At 42.4% G+C, this 22,183-nt stretch overlaps 1 protein-coding gene across 2 annotated transcripts in view; it reads right to left on the bottom strand.

Moving 5' to 3' along the window:
- Window positions 1–3,905: 3,905 nt before the first annotated feature.
- The window catches only part of Ppp2r5e (protein phosphatase 2 regulatory subunit B'epsilon), a 142,477-nt gene continuing 124,199 nt past the window's right edge, over window positions 3,906–22,183 (bottom strand). For both annotated transcript variants that reach the window (XM_041657995.1, XM_041657996.1), the window contains exons 6-14: window positions 21,649–21,779; window positions 21,431–21,490; window positions 20,356–20,464; window positions 18,659–18,712; window positions 18,300–18,350; window positions 16,015–16,134; window positions 13,918–14,045; window positions 11,439–11,540; window positions 3,906–5,318 (exon numbers count right to left, since the gene is read on the bottom strand). In XM_041657995.1, the coding sequence (XP_041513929.1) occupies window positions 5,219–5,318; window positions 11,439–11,540; window positions 13,918–14,045; window positions 16,015–16,134; window positions 18,300–18,350; window positions 18,659–18,712; window positions 20,356–20,464; window positions 21,431–21,490; window positions 21,649–21,779 (855 nt within the window). In that variant the 3' untranslated portion in view covers window positions 3,906–5,218. The remainder of the gene's footprint in view (window positions 5,319–11,438; window positions 11,541–13,917; window positions 14,046–16,014; window positions 16,135–18,299; window positions 18,351–18,658; window positions 18,713–20,355; window positions 20,465–21,430; window positions 21,491–21,648; window positions 21,780–22,183) is intronic.

The following is a 22,183-nucleotide window of genomic DNA, read 5'->3' as shown; positions in this document are numbered from 1 at the left end:
TCACTTGAGACCCTCAGGACACCCAGCTTACACAAAGGAAGTGGGAATTAGACTGTATATCGCTTTGCCTCCATTCTGACAAGTATTTATAGGGAGGAGACAATATTATACAAAGAACTAAACATTACATTGAAATTGTCTCTTAAATCTTCTGATGCTACAAATGTTGCACCTCAAAACACAAACTGGAACCAAAGGACTTCCGGTTTCTTGAACTCATGTTAACTATGAAACACCCTGGTTCCACGATTCCAAATATGACACAATCTAATGAGCTAGAAGAGCAAACCCCACAGAATGCAAATGCTCTGCACAGAAAGGGCCCCACGGCAGCGGCAAGTTTAGAAGGCATACAAATCACTTCCCACTCTTTGAGCAGGCTGTGCGATTGCTGGCCCAGCAGGACATGATGAAAGGGATGCTGGGGCCAGGCCTCAAAGGATGGGCAGCTTCCTCTTCCAGCTGCCCTATGGAGGTCAAGGAGAACTCCTGCGAGGAGGAAATGGAACGTCAAGTTGAACTCCAGGGCAAGGCCAGCATAAAGTCGGCCAGTTCTGCTCAAGGATTTCCTCTGCCGCCCTCCCCTCCCCTTGAGATATCCCAGTGACACTGGAGGATCCGGTGGGATATTCCCGCCAATCTTGTCCCACGCTGCACACTGGAGAACAGATTAAAGGAACACTGTTACAGTGATAGCCACTGGGCCACTCCCCAATGTCCTACACGCCTAGACATAAACTTTCTCAAAACTGAAGCTTGATAGCACCCCCAAACACACCTCAAAACTCAGTTAAGCACATTAGTACAGGGGCAACACAAAAGCAAGCCAGCCAGGCTCCTGCACCCTTTCCTGCTTATTTACTGGGGACACCCACAGTGCAGTCTCTCCACGGCCATGGAGGGCAAGATCACATTGCTTAGTCTGTTAACACTCACAGAGAGTAAATCATTTTCAAAGATAAACACTTAATTCCAACGTATGAGCCTCCACTTACAGTCTGCCCTTTGAAAAGGAAGAAGTACGGCTCAACGGGGGCTGAAAGCGTTTTGGAGCATTTTTAACTTTGCAGAGGATCAAAAGTCTTCATTGTCTGGTTGGACCAGTTTATAATTTTCTTATGCAATTTTTCATATTCATGGTTCAGTTTTCACACCTAGGCATGAACAGATGCTGTTTAAAAAAATAAGAATAACACACTTGCTCACATTTAAGTTCAAAAGCAATCAAGAACCGCAGCCTCCTAGCAGGGAAAATGAATGTCTGCTGCCCTCTCCTGCTACAACAATGAACTGAGAAATAACCAGGGGAGGCTGAAGCCGAGTGAAATCCTCACGCCAAAGGGAATGGTCATGTCATTCTCACGGGACTCCGATCAAAAACCAGACAACAACAAGAAAATGGATTGGTAATATTTATATTTGAAAGTCCCCCATTGATACATGAGGTTTAGATTACAACTTATTTACAGTAAGTAATTTAAAAAAAAGAAGAAGAAGAATGGACTGATAAAGAAAATAGAGGAGATGGGGAAGAGAGGAAAGGAGCAAAGGAAACCTGTATTCACAGACATCATAATATGGGGGTTCGTTTCCAGGAGAGACTACGGCCGCTATCGCGCACAAGAAGCAGCACAGATTAACATTCCGCTAAACTCAAGGTCTGCTCGGCTTCCTCTTGAGATGCACAATCCTTTCAGGTTCTCAAAATTAAACGTGGAGGAATATAAAAGGCATTGCTGATATGCTTATTACAAAAGTCCTTTATGGCTCATCCCTAACTCTGCTCCGAAGCAGCTGAGCCGGAATACAAAAATAAAGCTATTCCTGTGCAAACACAACGCCACAGACCACACCTGCCGCCACCTTTCTGTGACAGGCGACCACCGCTTTGTGATAGCATCAAAGGAGAGAAGCTCCTCATTTCCTGGGCCAGATCGATGCAACCAATTAAAAGGGAAAACACGGCACGGAAAGAAAACTTGGTAATGCTGACACCAGCCTCCCATCCTCCCCACTGCCCATCCCCCATCATCCCCCCATGCCCACAAAGACAGAAAACAGCTTTTAAAGCTATAAGTATACTTTATTTCCCTTTCCATAATGTGACTGAGCCTAGGGCTGTGTGTTCGGCATAGCAGGTGCGATTCCAAGCACTCCCTAGGTCTGTCTGCACCCTGGACTGCCGCAGCGGGCACGTATAGGAGGTACAGAATCACATGACTCTGCTACCTAGGCAAAGAGCCCAGGGAGGAGGAGCTTGCTCTGCTCCTGCACATCCAGTCACATTCAGGGGATTATTTATTTCTTTATTTTTTATTTTATTAAAAAAAAACAGTCAATGTCAGGAAGAACAAAATGTAATGGAAATTGCAAAGGACAATGAGGGAGGACCACCAGGGACATGAGTGCAATGAGGAGTGTACGCTTGGTCCAGAGGAGACGATCACTTCACCCACACAGCGTGGCAGCCTGCGGCCTCGGCATCATTCTATCACAACATTTAAAATTAAATTTTCATTTTTTCCCAAGGACACTCTAAGTCCTATCCCTGAAACCAATATGGTAGGGATAAGGTTGGAGTGGTCACCACTCACTAACTACAATATTTGCTATTGAAAAAATATATTTATATATAGTTCTGGAAACTATGAAGCAAACAAAATAGAACACAGAGCTGAGTTTGTCATAGTTAACTCACGAAAGCGACAGCAGGATTGCCCAGGGAAGGTCAGACAAGGGGCTGCTGTAAACGCAGCGTGTCCTTAAATATGTCACATAGTGCAACAATCACGTCACCTGGGCTCGCTTCTCGTTACCACACACAACATGACAGGGGTCATATTGTCACTTTCGGTTAAAAAGAAAGAGGAGTGTTTTTGCTCAGAAGTTGCCCTGTGAGTTTAGACAGCTCTAATCACAAATCTTTAAATAGTCTAAAGCTTAGCTTTATTCTTCTCAGCTGGGAATGATCAACAGACAAAACTGACAGACAGGGTGCCGGCACTGTCCGCCCTCAGCACAGAGGACAAGGACATGGTGCAGAGAGGGGTCCTGACCTCGCCCGTCTCAAATGAGCATATTTCATCCCGAGGGGCACAGGTCACGGCAAGCAGAGTTTATACTATCAAAGATATGTGTAATGAAAATCTAAAGTAATGGCTAAAATAGAAAAGCTAAAAGAAGAGATGGGCTACGGTTTAGCATCAATGAGTGAACCTGCACCTCTGCTCCAGTACGTTTCTAACACTGGACCCTCCTTAATGCTCTTTAAAACCCTCGTCATTCCACAGAACCATCTTGTACTTGGAGGTCTCACACCTTAAAAAACAACAACAACAACAACAAAACACTGTGTTTCCTTTTGAGAATCAACAAAGGCATTAAAAAAAAAAAAACCCACCGGTACCTAGATGAAAATATCACCCATCATTAGTTTACTTTTATGTACACACTGTGACTGACAATCTGGAAACACTTCATAAGTAAGAAAGGTCAATCAATGGCTTTTCCCCTCCTTTTCCTTGCAAACAACAAAGCTGCATATTCTACTTTACACTTAAAAGGAAGGAATATACAAGGCCATATCTATACGGTATTTCTACGAGAGCAACAACAGTTCATGTGTTCATGTTAGCTACGATCACAACTCAACATATGAACACAGAATCAGCTCTACGTCATGAACACTGCTGGACATGATGGTTCAGGGTTATGGGCTCGCTGCTGCCGTCTCGAATGAACAAGAGCTTCCCAGAAAACAAATCCCCCAACACATATTTGTCAGTACACAGCAATGCAACCACATGGGGCAAGTATATACTGCACACCAGTACATCAGCAATTTGCCTATCAAGCAAGATTCTTCCTTTAATACAGAACAGAGAGCCAATAAGATACACCTAGAGTATAGCCCTAGTTTTGTGTTTATTTCTTAAACAATTTGGTCACGATGCACCTTTGATATAAAAGTATTTTTTAAACTTTATTATTAATACTCAGGACATTAGGAATTTCCAGATTTTTTTCAGTAGCATTTGTAGAACCACTTTTGGTAACAAATACAGTAGTTAGGAATATGCATCCATATCAGAATGCATAATGTTGATCCTGAATCCTTTCTGGCTAAAAACAGGGCTGGCGCTGTGATGAGCTATTGAACGAGAATCTACAAAAAACACTGGAACATGTTTTGTTTCTCCCAGAGGCTGCATCCTCTTTTGCTGAAATACTTTATAAGTACATATTAGAAAGTAAGGCAACAACTCCAAACAGTTCGTGCTGTTTGCTCCACTCGGTTCCCAATTGGATGCGCAGTCCTGGTGCTCAACGTCATGGTTATATGCTTAGTGTTCTGTCTTTCTCACTTCATAGGGTCGAAAAGGACGTTTCTCTGACATGTCTAAATTGTCTCTGGTCTGGGTGCACCATGACGACTGCAGCTAGTGCTGCAGGGGCTGGAGCCTGCGCGCCCTGCTGCCCGTTTTCAAAGGATTCAAGACATTGATTTGGACTCACAATATCTGATACGCAGCCCAACATTCCCTTTGCTACTATGCTTATCACCCCCTCTCTTGTTACTCCTGATATGAAAACTAAAGGAGTACCGGCAACACCTGGGCACTGGGAAGATGCTCACCGAGCAGACAAATTTCACCAGCGACCTCTGTAATTCATTGCCCCATTCCACGTGGACATTTGACTCATGAAGGTGTGCAAAAGGAAAGGATGTCAAATTACAGTCAAGCTGTCCAGAGGAGGGTGTTATACAAACTTATAAAGAATGACAATCTTTTCTTCCTTTACTATAAATACATTTAACAGCTTAGCAGAAAGACAAGCTAAATTTAAGATTGTTCACATTTGAAAATTGTATCATACTCTCTGCTAGTGATAAATAAGGAACTCCTGATAATGGAATTTTAACATAGCAATTTCACCAACAGATCTCTGAAGACCTTTTGTTGTTTTTCTTTTTTTTAAGAGGGTTAGAACAATGATTATGTTTGCAAAGTTCTGAGAAGTCCATCTACTGTCCAAACTTTGGATTGAAGTCCTTATGTTTCCTTTACTTAGAGACAGGTATATACAGTGCTGCTGTAATAATGAGACAAATGTGAAATCTACTGTAAAGTTGCACAATACAGAAAACTGTTGCTCCATCCTTCTACTACATAAGCGTGTGACCCCATGGGTTAGTGATGTCGCAGTCAGATTGCTGTTAAGTTGGAATTATCCCATCGCGCCTAAGACCTCTCTTTAACTCCAGATCCTCCAATTTTTTCCACAATTCTTCACGCTCCTTTTCTTTCTTTTTCTCACTGGAGGAAGAAACAGAAAACAGTGTCAACAACTGTGAGAGGGTTTGGTGAGACTGCCCACCAGAAACAGCCTTTCCCTCACAGAGGCCCTAGAGGCTCTGAAGCGCCTGGCAGCAAGCTTCTTGGGATTTCCTTTTGGTGTTCTCCCTCATGTGGGGTCTATGCTGACACTCTCACTGACACAGAAATAGTACAGAGTAGAAAACAAGACTTTTAAGGTTTACATTAACATCCATTTATCTGCAGATACAGTATAAATTATAATACAGTGCACAATTACTGAGAAAACTAGAGAAGGCTTCTAGTATCGTATATCTTAAAACCAAAGTGTTTGATGGCTTCTAAATGCTCAGAGCCTTATTAGAACCCAACCTTCTATTTGTTTCCAAATAAATACTCAAAAGAGATGCTGGATGCCGGGCGGTGGTGGCGCACGCCTTTAATCCCAGCACTCGGGAGGCAGAGGCAGGCGGATCTCTGTGAGTTCGAGACCAGCCTGGTCTACAAGAGCTAGTTCCAGGACAGGCTCCAAAAACCCACAGAGAAACCCTGTCTCGAAAAACCAAAAAAAAAAAAAAAAAAAAAAAAAGAGAGAGAGAGATGCTGGAAAAAACACTGACAGAAAAGGGACAAAATCAAGAAAATACATTTTCTCCTTCATTTGTGTCCAGTTTTCCCATACAATACATACTGAAACTGGTTATTTCTGAAAACATATGATCAAAGTATATTTATATTTTATGATATAATATATTAATGATCTACATGAAACTTTGTGGATACTGGTATTATGGTGTATTAAAATTTTAAGTGAACAAGCCTTCAAACTTGGTTAAATACCAATTTACCAGTGATTTCCAGAACTTCAGACTACATTGTTTGGCAAAGTTTACCACAATTGGATAAGCCAAAATAGGTTCAGCAATTGAATTTTGCCAAAGACATTTGGAAATTTTAGTGTTATTTTTAAACAAACGCTTTAATATCAATCAAGTAGGAAGTATATAATCAAAGAACATAAAACTATAAATTAAACACATTCACACTTATTTAAAATTTTTCATCACATGAATTCACATCTACTAACCTAATTCAGTTCATTGCTAGCTTACTGCAATGAACTGGTAAAAAGTAGACCAAGATAACACAGTGAAGTCACAAATTCAAACCATTCCTAAGCACGGGAGCTCTGCTGCCTCAGACTCAAGCAACTGGTCCTTGCATATCCCACTTCAGCAACAGCATATTCTTTATTCAGAGAAATTAATATGGATAATGTGAATTTTGCATGGAATTCCAATGTTAAACACTATTTCAGCAATCACTAATACTTAGCAAAGTTATATTAAATTCTCTAACAATAGAAAATCAGGCTGGAGAGATGGCTCAGTGGTTAAGAGCACTGGCTATTCCAGCGAACCCAGGTTTAGTTCTCAACATCCACATGGCAGCTCACAACCATCTATAAAATATAACTCCAGTTCCAGGGAAACTGAACATCCTCTTCTGTCCATTTCCCTTGTTGATATGCGGCACACACACAAACACATGTGAGCCTTTTATGTCCATGGATATACACAGAAAAAATAAACGTTTAAACAGAAAACCAATAAAAATTAAGTTTCATTCTCCTTGAACTAAAGAACAAAACAAAGCAAAACAAAAGTTCTAAGAAAACTAAGCAATTTGACATTCCCATTGCAATTGCAGGGATGTTGAATCATATACCATAATCACTTCTTCACTTAATAATTAATATTCTGGCAATTTAGACCTTGTTTACTATGATTTCTATTTTAACTGCAATCTGCACAGTGTGAACTTCAGCAGGCATAACTGTCCTTAAACTTAAGTAGTAATTTGAACTAGAACAACTTCATTTAAGGGCATAAGGGACAACATTAGAAAAGTATCCAATCATCATGGATTTTTTTTTACTTTTAAATTGAGATTTATTCAGAAAAATATTTTAGGTACTAGAAAGAGGGATTTGCAGCTATGAGCCAAGGGTTGCTCTTCCAAAGGACCAAGCTCAGTTCCCAGCACCTACATGGTGGTGGCTCATGAATGTCTGTAACTCCAGTTCTAGGGGCCCCAAAGTCCTCTTCTGGGCTCTGCAGGCACCAGACAAACATGTATAGCACATACATACATGCAAGCAAAATATTCATGCACAGAAAAAATAAAAACAAATATTTTAGAAAATTTTAACATGTGATCCCACACTCATACAGCTGAGGCAGGAGGATTACTTGAAGTTCAAGGCTAGCCTAAGCTACAGAGAGAACATATACCTCTTCCCAAAAGGCAAAAAGCTCAACTAGTATTTTAATAAAGAGTAAGACAGAAGGAGATGAAGGCTGAAGAGGGTTAAACTCTAGAGTGAGTCCGTCTCTAGAAAGGGAAGTTGCTGGCTTCCAGACTCTAGACTCTCAGTTGTAAGCAAGCGGCTGGGCAATTATCACTTGTTTGACAGTACAATCTGAAGATAATATTAGTCTAAACAAATGGTCTCAGAGAATGCTGGTTTAAGTACACAGACATAAATTTTATATAAGGTTTAATGCCTCTGACTTCTTTGTCTGGCAGAGGCAGAGAGGAAACAAGGGTTTGGGAACCTCCACCAACTGAAATCAGCTCATCCTGTGGCAGCTCACACTGCCCTAAACTGCAGCTGGCATCATGACATCATCATCTTCTCCTATGGAAGCTGCTCTCTCAGTTCATCAGCCCTACAGTGTACAGTGTGATTTGTCCTGTGTGTCCTTTCTTTCTCCAGATGAGTGGACACTGAGCGGCCATACTACTTTCATACTGACAACTCAGGTTAAACTTAGTCTCAGCTTAGGACATTCCCATCATCCCCAAAGAAGAAATCATGCTGCCCACTTCTTCCTCCAGACCCTGGCACCCAGGTCTGATGTGTCTATGGATTTTCTTTCACTGCCCTTTCACATAAATGCAACTATATACTGGAAAAAAATCTAGATACTTCTCTTTTTTGTTGTCACATGTAGCCCAGGCTGCCCCGTATTCCTGCTCCTCTGGCTTCCAGTTGCTGGAAGCATCTAATCCCAGATGCTGGGTTAGAGATGTGGACCACATCTGGTTCCCAAGTCTAAATATCTCTGATGCATTGAGTGCCAGCCTTATTTTTCCCAGTTTTTCTCACTGTCGGTGGGAATGTTAAGACTTCAGCACCCTGAAAAGCTGAGAATCTTGTCAAATTCTCCTCCCATTTCATTTCACATAGCACTAGTGTTGGCACCCATATGCAACAGTGTCAAAAGCTTACTCCACCCACCATTCTGATTTGTACTGCTTAAAAAAATCTGCTGGGAACTGAAAGCATCATCTTGCTGACACTGACAAGTAAAACCTCCTATTTCGCTTCCATCACAGCCCCAGACCCATGCTCAGTTACCGATTAACAGTGACTCACTGATGTGGAGAAGCCAATACTTGTATCGGCTCACACAGCCTTTTGCACATTGGCAAAGTATCATTCTTGTTTTTAAAAAATAAATAAACAAATAAATAAAAACAACTTTCATTAAGGAAGTTCATTTACTATTAACCACCTTAGCCTTCTATCGGGTCAACCTCACAGTTGTCTATTCCTAGTCCCTTAGTGAATTCCATCTATTTTCAAGTGATTGAACTATTTAGCTTAGATAATAAAAGATCACAAAACAACTTCATTGAGGAAATTCGTTAAAGATGGATCAATTAATTTGCAATAAGGCCGTGTGTGTGTGTGTGAGACTGTGTATGTGAGCGTACTGAGTCAAGCACACCCTATCACTTACTTACACTGAAGCTCCTTCTTACTAAGATTTCACCCAGACTTACTCCCTGTTTACTACAATAATAATAAGGATTATAGGGTCTCTGTTGCCCTAACAGGCAAGTGTTATGCACTGTGAACTGTTTAATGGTTCACCATGGTATTCTAATGTGCCCTTAATTCCCCTCCCCCTTTTTAAAGTGTCTAGATATTTTTTGCCTGCATATATGTCTATACATCGTGTGTATGCCTAATCCTAAAGGAGGCCAAAAGAGCAGGTTAAATCCTTTGAAACTGAAATTTGAACTTTTGGGAGTTGTTATGTACTTGAACCTGGGTCCTCTGGAAGAGCAGTAAATCCTCTTACAGATGAGGCGAGCCATCTTTCCAGTCCCCCTTAGTTCTTTTAAAAAAATAACTTTTCTACGATTTTAGCTTAACTGTAGAGCATGGAGGGTCATTATAAACGTAATAATTTTTAACAACTGGTAAAGCATGGGATAAATCCGGACTAGCTGAACATAGCAGACAATGAGGAATACTGAGAATTCAAGAACAATTGCAGTGGGTTTTTGACCCTACTGCACGTACTGGCTTTGTGGGAGCCTAGGCAGTTTGAATGCACACCTTACGAGACCTGGATAGAGGTGGGCATTCCTTGGGCTTCCCACAGGTCAGGGAACCCTGATTGCTCTTCGAGCAGATGAGGGAGGGGGACTTGATGGGGGAGGGGGAGGGAAATGGGAAGCGGTTGTGGGGACGAGGCAGAAATCCTTAATAAATAAATAAATTAAAAAAAAAAAGAAAAACAAAAAAAAACCAAAAAAAAAAACAACTGGTAATACAGAATTGACATTAATCTCAATGTTGTAATTAAAAACAATAGTATAATTAAAACCATATTCTGTGCTTAAACAGTTTCCCATAAACCATATCCTGTAACTTAAAAACAGTCTGCCTTGGTCCTCTGTTCTCAAACCTTTCTACCCATTGCCCTATTCCTTGGTAAAACCCAGTAACACATTCTAAATAAGGAAAGCGAAGAGGCAAAACAATAGCAGGAAACATCCTTCCATGAGGTCCAGTAAAATCCCAGCTGGAACATCCCCACATGCCCACTTTGGGAGTCTTTAAGACCTACAAAGCTGGCATTCACCTTCCTGTGAACCAACCACAAAGAGCTCTGTGTTCCCCTAACCTCTTCGCTACATCTGTGGTGGTTTGGATAGGAATGGCCTACAGGCTCATAGATTTGAATGCTTGATCACCAGGAAGTGGCACTATTAAGAGGTGTGGCCTTGTTGGAGGAAGTGTGTCATTGAGGGGTGGCTCTGAGGTTTCAAATGTTCAAACCAGGCCTTGAGTGTGTCTGACTGCTGCCTGGGATCTAGATGGAAAACTCCCAGCTACCTCTCCAGAACCATGTCTACCTGCGTGTTACAAAGCTTCCTGCCATGATGATAATGGAGTAAATTTCTGAAACGAAAGCAATTCACAGCAACCGAAACCCTAACTAAAAAAGCATTCTTTAGCAAGTTGAACATACTATACTTATAACAAAACTTGAGCCAGGCATGGAGGTGCACACCTTTATTTACAGCACTTGGGAGTCAGAGGCAGGCAGATCTCTGAGTTTTAAGCCAGCCTGGTCTGCAAAGTGTGTTCTGAGATAACCAGGGCTACACAGAAAAACCGTGCCTTGAAAAATAATAAATAATTTTAATCATATTTAACATTTAATATATTATTATATAGTATATCATTTATTTTAATATAATAAAAATTCAATGGGAGAATCAAGAAAGACATTTTTTGCTCCATTCTAGTCTTAATTACTTCACGATTTGCTAATACAAGACCAATAAAGTTTGTATTCTTTTCAACTGTTCTTTTAGGTTGTAATGCATTTGTTGGTTTCCAGATTAGAACGTAAGTTCTGGACAAATAGTGCCCAGTCTCTCCTGTGGTGGAGTAAAGTATGCTAGCCCAATTCTAGTTTGGGTGAGTTAGCAAACAGTCAGCCCAGAGAACTGACTAGAACCCAGTGATTCCCTGAAGTGGGCCTGAAAGTCCAGTTATGTGCCAGGTTCTGAACTTTGTAGTACAACAGAGACAAGGGGAGAGAAGCAGCAGGTCTACCAACACCACACCACCACGGACTGTCTACTGGGCAGGGCACTGAAGAGGACACGGCTAGTGCGCACGCAGGGGTGGAATGTGTAAGGACCAGGCTGCTGCTTTGGATCTGAGGGCAACTAGGCAACTTCAGCAAAGAGCTCAGAAAGGACTCTGGAGCCTTATGCACAGCAGACAAAAGAGCTTTAAAAAGTTACCGCTGACGATCTGACTTGTATGTGGCTGTCAGCTCATCAAACATAGTGCTGTTCATTTCCATGAAGGCCTTCAACACGTTGTACACCAGCGCCACAATAGCCCTGTGAGGCAGAGAAGAGAATGTACTGTTAGTCTTCCACAGTGGGGCGCTGAACAGAAAAGCAGGACATTTCTGGCAGGCATGAGCCAGCTTCTCCTCTATTATATATACATAAAATACTTGAAGTTCTTCTTTAACAAGTTCATACACTTATAAGATGCATTCTGATCATCTTAACCCTCCAACCCTCTCCTCTCTGCCAACCTTATTACCCCCACTGCTCCCTACAAATCCATTTCCCACACTCATGTAGCACAGGTTAGCCTAAGCCTCATTATGTACCTAAGGATGATTCTGAACTCCTGATACTCCTGTCTCCGCCTACCTAGTGCTGAGACTATGGGCATGTTCACCACACCTGGTTTCCTAGCCCACATCTGGAGCTGAATTCTTTACTGTTCACAATCTTCCTGAGGGATGGCAGAGTTAAAACCCAAAGTTACCCTTCCAAATTATTAAAACATGTTTGTATGGCCAATGCATAATAAAATGCCAGTATAAAAATAAAGCTGCTTTACTGCTTTAGAGGTTGGGAACATAGCTTAGGCAGGTGTGTGCACGCGCAGTCACACACACGCGCTGATGGTGTACACCTGTAATCTCAGTACTTGGGGGGACAGAAGTAAGAGCATTGAGAGTTCGAGGTCACTGCAGCTATATACAGAGATTATCTTAAAATAAAGAAACAACAAAGACGGACAGACCGACCATTTATACCTTATAAACAAGAACAGGTGGTTAAAAATGACTTTCAAAGTAATAATATACATCAAGTCAGAAACTGCTCCTAAACCGCGTGTTCAAAGACAGGCAGCCAAGCCCCTACAAGCTGCTGTTGTGGGGTTACATTCATCTGTCCCTTCCTGCTTAGCCCTTCTGTTGACCCATTATCCCTGCTGAAAGCTGCCAAGCTGGTGCAGGATGCTCTTGGCTATGGAGCACTACACAGCTAAGAGGCCAAGCTGTTCAACTATTCTTATCAGGCAGAATGCACTCTAGATACAGACCACATGAGAACTGTGCTGTGACAGACTTGAGTGCTTCAGACTAGGCAAAAAGAACGGTGTCTCCCATTTCAAAACTATACAAGGTTGCTTCCATTTTGCAACAACCCTCCCAATCTTACTAAGAAGACATCTCTAAAAAAATGAGGCCACATGTTAGTAAGAGGTCTGGTGTATGCTGCGGCTTCTGCTTGGTGCCCAGAAGAAGGAAAACTACATTAAAGCTCAAGAATGGTCTTCTTCCCAAGGACAGGCCTGGAGAAGCACTGGAAACTGGACAGTAACTGACAGGCACTACCTATAGCTCTCTTCAGACCACAGGAGAATTCTGTATGGCGGTGTTAAACAGCTCTTCTTCAGAGTTCTATTAATATAAAACAAGCTAGAAAACTAAAAGAAAACATTATTTTATAACTATGCAAAAATTTAAAAGACAGATATGATAAATTGAACTGCACTTACTAATCCTGCAATGCCACATAACTTTATTGCATAGACAGACATGCAAACATATCTTGCTATACAATATTTTAACTCTTCTAGGGCTAAATTCAACTTGTCCTACACTATAAAATTTTGTCTCCCCCCACCATCCAATAACCTAGCTAGCTGTTAGGAAATGGATATTCCCATAAAATGTAGATCTCTTCACACCATCTCCTTACGTTCCCTCAGCATTTCTTGACAGGTCCTTGCAGAAAGCTCATGTAGGCCTTGCTCCCTTTTCTAGTACTGCACACTCATGCCTTGGCCCTCTGGAGCCTACAGACCTCGGAACGTGACAGACACCTTTTTAAAACGTGACTTTTTACAGGGATCCCTGTCCGAAGGAACTTTCCCTGTCACCACCATCTCCATCAGGATTCCAAATGAAGTCAAGCACTGTCACACTGCAGCACTCTAGAGGTTGAGGCAGGGGGGTCATGAATTTGAGGTTCAGGCCAGTACAGTAAGTAAGATTCCCGCCTTAGAAAAATGACCAAGTTTAATTTGAGGCCTCCCAGCCAATATGGATCCTTTGGAGCTCTAGCACATTCCCCAAATATATCTGGGGCCTTCACACAGGCCAGAAAGCCTCTCAAGTAAACAGGTATTTTAACCAAATAGCACTTCTTTACAGAAATATTTGTTTGCTCTTCAGTCCCCCAACCAGCAAATTTTCAGGAGGGATTTTTATCTTGTCACGTGGGCGCCTTAAGCAATGGGCACAGCATCTGGTGCATAGCGAGCTGCAGGACATTTTACTAAGGAAAAGAGGAGGAGGAGGAGGAGGAGGAGGAGGAGGAGGAGGAGGAGGAGGAGGAGGGAAGAGAAGAGCAAAAGGGGGGGCAGGAGGAGAGGGAGGGGAAGGATGGAAGGAAACTGAACACGTACGGATTCCAATGCTCTTTTGAAATCCTATACAGACTGGAGAACATGATGGGAAGGATGACGTTGGAGTTTTCTTCTATCAAACTCATGATGTATTCATTATTCCAATAATAGAGTGCCCTTTCTGCCACCTTTGAGGAAAGAAAAGGACAAATTATAATCCTTTCAAATAAAAGTATTTTAAAAGGCTATTTTTAAATCATTCAATCAAAGATATAATTAAATATTAATAACTCTTTACATTTCGTGAAGATTTGTGATCTCTCAGGAAGTCGCCAGGCGGTTCACCAGGTTGGGAAGGAAAAGTTTTCCCTACCTGTTAATCGTCCTCTCCTCCAAGTCTACACATCCCACCTATCCCCTCGCTCTTCCCTGTACAGTTCCCACGCATCCTTACTCTCCACACACACCCTCGCCCAGCTCAGCTTTCAGAACTCCTTGTCTGGCTTAGGTCTAGTTCACTTTGAGTCTTAAATGTCCCCACAGGCCTGTTTTGTTTTGTTTTAAATGCATTAGTAATTTTTATTTTATGTGCATTGGTGATTTGCCTACCCGTATGTCTGTGTAAGGGTGCTGGATCCCCTGGGACTAAAGTCACAGACAGTTGTGAGCTGCCATGTGGGTGCTGGGAATTGAACCTGAGTCCTCTGGAAGACCAGCCAGTGCTCTTAACCCCGGAGTCATCTCTCCAGTCCCTAGGCTCATGGCTTCAGGCTTTGTGGTGCAGCTTGTGGTGCTGCTAGGAAAGCTGTGGCCCTCTATGGTGGTGTCTGCCTGGAGAAGCGGGTCATTTGCTCATTGTCTTGGATCCCTCTTTTCTGTCCTCCATGCTGCCATGCTCTAACTTGATCTGTGGGCTGAGCTACTCACCTTGGACTTGAACTCAAATGGCTTTATTTATGTAAATTTAGAAATTATGTTTTGGACAGACTGTAAAATCTCTACACACTGTCCTAAACCTTTTTCTAGTGCATTCAGACCGACGCTTCACAGAATGGTGCTGCAGCTACTTTTCCTGTTTGGTCTCTTAGTGGTATAAGCACTAGCTTAATATACTAACACGTCTTTAGATTTAAAAACAGTAAGAGCCAGGGCCTCTATCTGACCTTCAAATGAGAAGTGTGCTTTTGCGCTGTTGGACAGTATTTTCAAATGGTGGGCAGCATGGTGAGTCTGCTGGATTTGCAGGGTGGACATTTAGCGAGGCAGCCACCAGGTAGAAGTAAGCACTGCATTCAACTTTAGTCCCTTTCTCTCCTGAGCAGTTTCCACAGCCCAGCAGCCTCCTTGAAAGCACACATCAAGGTGCGCCTTCCCTGTGTTCTCCTCAAACAGCCACAAGGAGGCAGAGCAGGCCATGGAAAGTCATGGGCTTTATTTAGCCTTTTTAGCAAGAGGCCACATTTCAAATTAAAATTCAACCACACTTCCTTGTTAGTTTGGAACCTTGAGCAAGGCATGAAGGGTCTTACCAAAACAGTGGGAAAGACGACACAGGGTAACAGTGGGAAAGACGACACAGGGTAACATTCAGCTTCTCTCCTCCTAAGCATTACAAATACTCCTCACACACTGGCAAAACCCTAGCGGCTCACTTCATTTAATTTAACCAAGTTAGGACATTTTACTGCTCTAGGCTTTGTGTTCCCATCATGCCTTCTTGCAGGGTATTATGGGAATTGAAGTTAAGAAATAGAGCCTCTTAGGGACAGGTGTTCAGGTCGGGTGACTATTTGTCAACAGTACAGTCAGCCTGTGAGAAAATCCCAAATGAAGACAAAGTAGCTGAGTCGCTAAGACGGTGTTTGTACCGACTGCCTCTTGCAGAAGACCCAAATTCAGTTCCCCACACCCTCACTAGGCAGCTCACAAAAACCTATAACTCCAGCTCCAGGGAGATCTAAGACATCTCTGGCCTCTGTGAACACTGCGTTCATGTATACATACCCACATACACATAATCCCCCCCATAAATGAATAAACAAATAAATAAATCTAGCTAGTGCCCATGATGGCTTTATTTTTCAACACAAACGAAGTTTCTCCAAACTGGTTCACATGGCACACACCATTCTGACTCATGTTCCGTTTACTACTAACCTGAAAATGGGGGCTAGAAACACACTTGGCAATTTGTTTAAACAAAGGTTCTTGGATTTTAACAAACTGTGATGGTTCAATCACATCCAAGATTTCTTCCAGCTCCCCAAGGAACATGACCTATACACAGAAGCAAAAAAATATATATATATAAATCCATCACTAAAACCTCCACATGATCAATTTTACTTGCAATTTTAAGAAAAATGCACACAAAAAGTCAAGAAAGGGAAGGCGGGTGGGTGGGTGGGTGGGTGGGCGGGCAGGAGGGAGGGAGGGAGGGAGGGAGGGAGGGAGGGAGGGAGACGAACCAGATATTATTCTATTCATTTTGGCCCGGGAGGATAGCTTAGCAGGTAAGAGGCTTGCTATGAAAGCATGAAAAGCTGAGTTCAAGTTCCCGGTCCCCACATAAAAAGACAAGTGGGTTATATGCCTACAACCCCAATACTACAGGGCGCTGAGACAGAGGATCTCCAGGGTTTGCTGGCTGCAGCTCAGCTCCAAATTCTAGGGCGAGTCACTGTCTCAAGAGGCCTTTTCTGGCCTCCACGTGCAAACCCCACCCCTACCCCATACACACAAAGACCACACTGAGCAAGGGTATTCTGTTAAAAGTAAATTACTGATAGCACCAGGAATCTTAACTACATGGAGGCTCCGGGACCCCAGGCAAACTGGCCTCTCCCCCTTCAGGCCTTTGGGACTCTGCCCACTGCTAACAACCAACCAACACTCCATCTGACCCCACGTTTTAAAAATAATGGCTAACCCTCCTGGACTTATATGCATTGGTCCCCATCACCACAGGACACAGTCACTTGACAAGCAGCTCTCATTCTGCTATGCTCTCCAAGACTGAGACAAACAGCAAACTCATTCATGTTAAAGTACCACGTGAACCACATCAGCACACACTGACCCGTTTTCTATGCTGATATGCACACATATGTACATACTCTCTCCCTCTCCTCCTCCTCTCTCTCTAGAGCACAGTGAATCTCATGGCCTGGGGCTGTATGCACAAGAAAGCTTGAAGATCACACAATGGAGTGAGACAAATAGATTTAGACATTTGTATAAATAGAATGGAAACATAACAAATAAATGCCAGTTACCTATTTATTCATGAAAAATAACACTGGGAAAAGCAACTAGGCAATTAAAGTATTAAGAAGGATGCTTCTATCCTATCTCAAGGTGCAGGTGCAGTGATGAAGAGATTCTCTTTACTTCATGCTGTCAAGAAATGGGGTAACCTGAGGCTCTAGAGCAGGGCTAGGACCACAGCTGATGTGAGGGAGAGGCTCTTTCCATCTACTGTGTCCTTTGTCATGTCCATGTCTTGGAACAGAAAGCTAACAGGTGGCCTCTGTTTCTAGGCCAGAGGAGAAGGCTTCAGACAGGCGTAGAGACGGTCAGGCTCCCCTCAAGGTGTTACTTGGGGACTCACTCCTCTCTACAAAGACTCATGGCAGGACATGCCTGTTTAGGTGACTGTATGGTCCTTCATTCCCAGGCATGACAAGTTCAACGTTTGCTATATATTATGATACCGCACCCAGGAACCCGAGCACTAGAGTAGCCTTCCAGGCTATGCAAAATCACTATAAATGTGCTATCGATCAAGCTAAATAACTGGATACACAATGGGGCATGGCCAGGGGTTACAGTAGCTAGAAGTTCGTGGTTTAGAGTTCGGGAAGCAGGTTCTGGTTTGTTGGCACATTCTTATTTTTTTTTTTTTTTGATTTTTCGAGACAGGGTTTCTCCGTAGCTTTTGGTTCCTGTCCTGGAACTAGCTCTTGTAGACCAGGCTGGCCTCGAACTCACAGAGATCCGCCTGCCTCTGCCTCCCGAGTGCTGGGATTAAAGGCGTGCGCCACCACCGCCCGGCTTGTTGGCACATTCTTACTCAGTGTGCTTAGGTATGCTACTTAACATCTAGAAGCCTCAATTTTATCACCAGTAAAAATGAGAACACCAGTCTGCCTTCCTGACCCAGACACAGAAGAAGCAAGATTCTGCCTCGCCGAATCAGGTACTAAGCCACGTGACTAACACAGACAAGAATAATGGGCTAATATAAGTTATAAGAGTCAATAAAAAGCCTGAGCTAATGGGCCAATCAGTTTATAACTTAAAAAAAAAAAAATGAGAACACTGACTGCCACCAACCTACAAAGCTGCTTTAGATGAGGCATATGTTTGTGCATGCTTAGCCCCACTGAGCACTAGGCAAAGACTTCCTTCAGTATTGGCATTCTCTGATGTTAAATACTTACCTCTTTTTGACTGCATGTTTTAGGCCAAAATTTCATTAAACCCCTAATAACCTATAAAGGAAAAGGAGAAAAAACAAGAGACATTTAATGTTTCACATGATTTTAATAAAAATGTTTTTTTCTTAAGTTTTTTTTTTTTTAAATATTTTTATGGTTTATTTAACTTTATTTTATGTGCATTGGTGTGAAGTGTCAGATCCCCTGGAACTGATCTTCAGACAGTTGTGAGCTGCCATGTGGGTGCTGGGAATTGAACCCGGGTCCTCTGGAAGAGCAGTCAGTACTCTTAACCACTGAGCCATCTCTCCAGCCCCTTTTCTTAAGTTTTTTAACATTATGGAAAGATATAAATAGCTTACTGGTTCTGTAAGTGAAGGATCTTTCTCCAGAAACTGTACTATACAATACGCCAGCTGGGCAAGAAAAAAGAGAAAGGACAGCACGTTAAATCCCACACTGCAAAAGCTGAGTGCTCACGGCACAACACATCTCAAAAGCCCCAGGATCTGGTTTTAATGATGCAATCACTTCATTTAAACTCTCAGGAAAAATAAGGCTTTTAAATTTTATTCATTTAGAATTGGAATCCAGCTATGTTGCACAGGCTGGTCCTGAACTCCTGAGTAAATGATTCTCCTGCCCCAGCTTCCTGAGTAGCAGGGACTATAGCTAAAAGCTGTGTTTCAAGTCAATGACAGAGCAACAAGATTCCAGAGGAATTTTTTTCTTAAAAGAGGTCTAAGATTTCTGAGGCTGATGGAAAGTGGCTGACACAGTACACTCTGAGAGGATCTCATTTACAGCCAGAAAGTTGACATCTCAGGTTATGGGATTTAGTTTCTACGGGGAAGCAAGTGTTTTTCTAAAAACCTAGGCAACTGCCTACACGGGACCTGAAAACACAGCTTCCCAAAAAGACCACAGGATATACTTTGCCATAGTCAGAATCTGGGGAGTGCTCCAGTCTCAACAGGAATGTTTTCAAATAATCACAAAATGTTATATCCTACAGCACAGACTAAAGAGATGTTTTCTAGAGGGCTCGGAAACATTCCTGAACTGGAGACCTACCCTTTTAAAACACCAGCATTTTGATGGTGTGTTAAATCTGGAACATATGCATGAATTTTTTCTTCAAAATACAGAGTTCCACATTTAAGAAGGAACACTACTTAGAAAAATGTGTTACATTTTAATGCAAACTCAAAAGAGAAAGGAGCCAGAGGCTTAAAGCACTAAAATTAAAACTATCACTAGATCAATTATGTCTTCCCGTGGCACGCTTACCATGCACTGCAGTGTTCAGAACAGGGCTATGGTGAATGTGACAGAGGCTGATTACCATCGCTACTCCTTTTATGGACGTATCTGATTTTCTCTGAGACAACTAACTATTGCCAACACTAGCCTCAGTCTTATAAGTGTTGGGATCACAAGGTGATTTTCAAAGTAATGAAGGATTTATAAAAGGAAGATGGGAAACTACTGAGAGGTCTGCCTACTTGTGCAAGTGTCTACTGTGTGTACAAAATGAGAAGAGGGAAAGCAGACGAGGGCAAAGGGCGCGGGGACCAGTACTGGAGCGCATCCAATTCACTGGGAAGGCCCACAGTGGCCACACTCGCTCCACTCATTACCTTCTTACACTCTACATTCACATCCATGCTGCTATGGGCAGTCTTTGCAGCAGCTAACATTGGGGACACAGAAGTCAGCTATGAAATAAGACGGAACAAAGGCCATTCCTACCATTAAAATAGTTCCAAGATTCTACTGTGTGTAAAAAATAAAATGCATGCTTTATCATTTTCCCCGGGGAACGTTTTTAACCATTTTTAACCTTTAGCACACTTTTTCTTTAAAAAAAAAAAAAAAATTAAATTTAAAAAAAAAGGAAAAGGAAAACCAATATCCTAAGAAACACTAAGTCCACAAACTTGATTTTATTTCAAAGGCGGGCTGAAGGATTGCGTGTTCACAGCCAGCCTTAGCTACAAAGGAAGACTTTGTCTCAAAAATAAAGAATAAAAATAAAGGTTTTACTCTAAGGTCCTACCTGGGCATGGAAGAGAGATAAACTCCTGACAGTGTGTAGAGGGATCAATACTTTGACCAGGAACTGTTTGTGCTCGGCCTTAAGTGGTAAAGCGAAGCCATTGATAATACTAGAAAAAAGAAAAAGCAGGTTAGCAATGTCGTCCCACATACTGAACCCAGACAAACTATTACTATGAGCTGGCTACCCCTCAGTTTTTATTTGTCCAAAAAACATAGCCAACCCCTTCCACCACTGACAGTCAAGACTTTTTAGTTACTTCAACTAAAGATAATTTACTAAGTAGGAATTTTAAAAAGAAAGTGAATCTGATTATGAATATCCAACAGAGCAAGCTGTGCTTTCAAAAACAGGCAGACAGCACCTCAAAATTTCCTAGCAAACCCATGTTCTGACCTCCCTCTGTTCCTGTCTAGCACCCACCCTGACAACTTGTTCTTCAAACACAGGCCTTCTGCCTCCAGAGAGCACTACCTCGCCTGCCTGATATCTTTAAATCCCCTTCCCTTCTCTAGACACCATTTCTCTTCATCCCTGAAGCCTCTGCCCAGCTTGGGAGGTCACTGAGAGTAAGCAGGGAGAACACACCTCCGTTTCTCCTCTTAGGAGGAAAGACTAGGCCATCACTATCCAGCTCTGTCAGCTCTGAACCTCACACCACAGCTGCCTCGCTCCTCCTCTGAGGCCAGGAGCTGCCTAGAACTCCATACCTGGGCACACAATCTTTCAATTCATTATAAATCTGCTTTCAACAGTTGTGAGAAAGGACAGATAGCCCACAAGCTAAGCCTAGCGAATGAGAACCTTTGCTGTCACTGGCCTGACAGCCAATCAGACACACTGTTTCTGAGTAAGCTGTGAGCTCCTTCTCATTGTGGGGTAGTTAACAATATCTAATTGTGGAACAAAGGAGCAAAGGTGAGTCTTTGAGTCACCTGGGAAACAGGCTAAGCACAAATGAGAGAGACCCAAGGTTCTTGGAGCAAGAGATCCAAGTCAGCACCCCGTTCTGCCACCTGAACATGATCTGCAGAATGAGATTCACTCAAATCCGCAACTCACAGCAAATGCTTACCTTCCTAATATTTCCAGCAGTTCAGCTACACCGTTGAAGTGTTCTGTTTCATAAACAAACCTGAGAAGAGAAAGAAGAAAGGAGAAGGAAAGGAAGGGAGGGAGGAATAGGCAGGGGAGCAAGAAGGAAGTTAGCACATTTCCTTCAACTATTGGAGGTTTACTTAACATTTGTAAAAACATCAGTTTTGCTCTCCTGCTTGCCCATCATCCACTCACCTTAGAAAAATATTGTTAATTTGTTTTCGGATAAATGCTCTAAGCCCGAGAAACTTGCCATAAATCCTGTGCAAGACTGTTTTTAAATAGTCCCGTTCTCGGGGGTCTTCACTGTCAAATAGCTCCAAAAGCTGTTGTAAATGAAGGTAGAATAAAAAGCTGTCAGAGACAGTTTTGGTAAATGACTTAGAAATTCTATCGTTCATTATTTATAATCCCTCTGTCCCCTTCTTCCCTGGCAAAGCAGTCGTCTTTGGGAAGCCAGCTGAGTCAAAGCTGTACAGCCAGGGAGGAGATGTACGCGACAGCAGCTGGAACAGGAACAGCCAAAGCAGTGCTCACAGCATCGATCAACCAACCATTTTCTACGCAATCTACACAGGTCAATCCTTCTACGAGGGGGTTTTATCCTCACCTTACAGATGCGCAAACTGGAGTACAGAACTTAATTAACCTGCTGGTGATGTCAGAGTGAGAAGCATTAGGACTGGTATTTGAACCCAGGAAGTGAATACCTTAAGTCCATGACATCCTG

Source organism: Microtus oregoni, unplaced genomic scaffold (genome assembly GCF_018167655.1).
Source record: "Microtus oregoni isolate MIOR12 unplaced genomic scaffold, Mior012 000009F_ref0000495, whole genome shotgun sequence".
Taxonomy (NCBI): domain Eukaryota; kingdom Metazoa; phylum Chordata; class Mammalia; order Rodentia; family Cricetidae; genus Microtus; species Microtus oregoni.
This window is presented reverse-complemented; position numbering and strand designations above follow the sequence as displayed.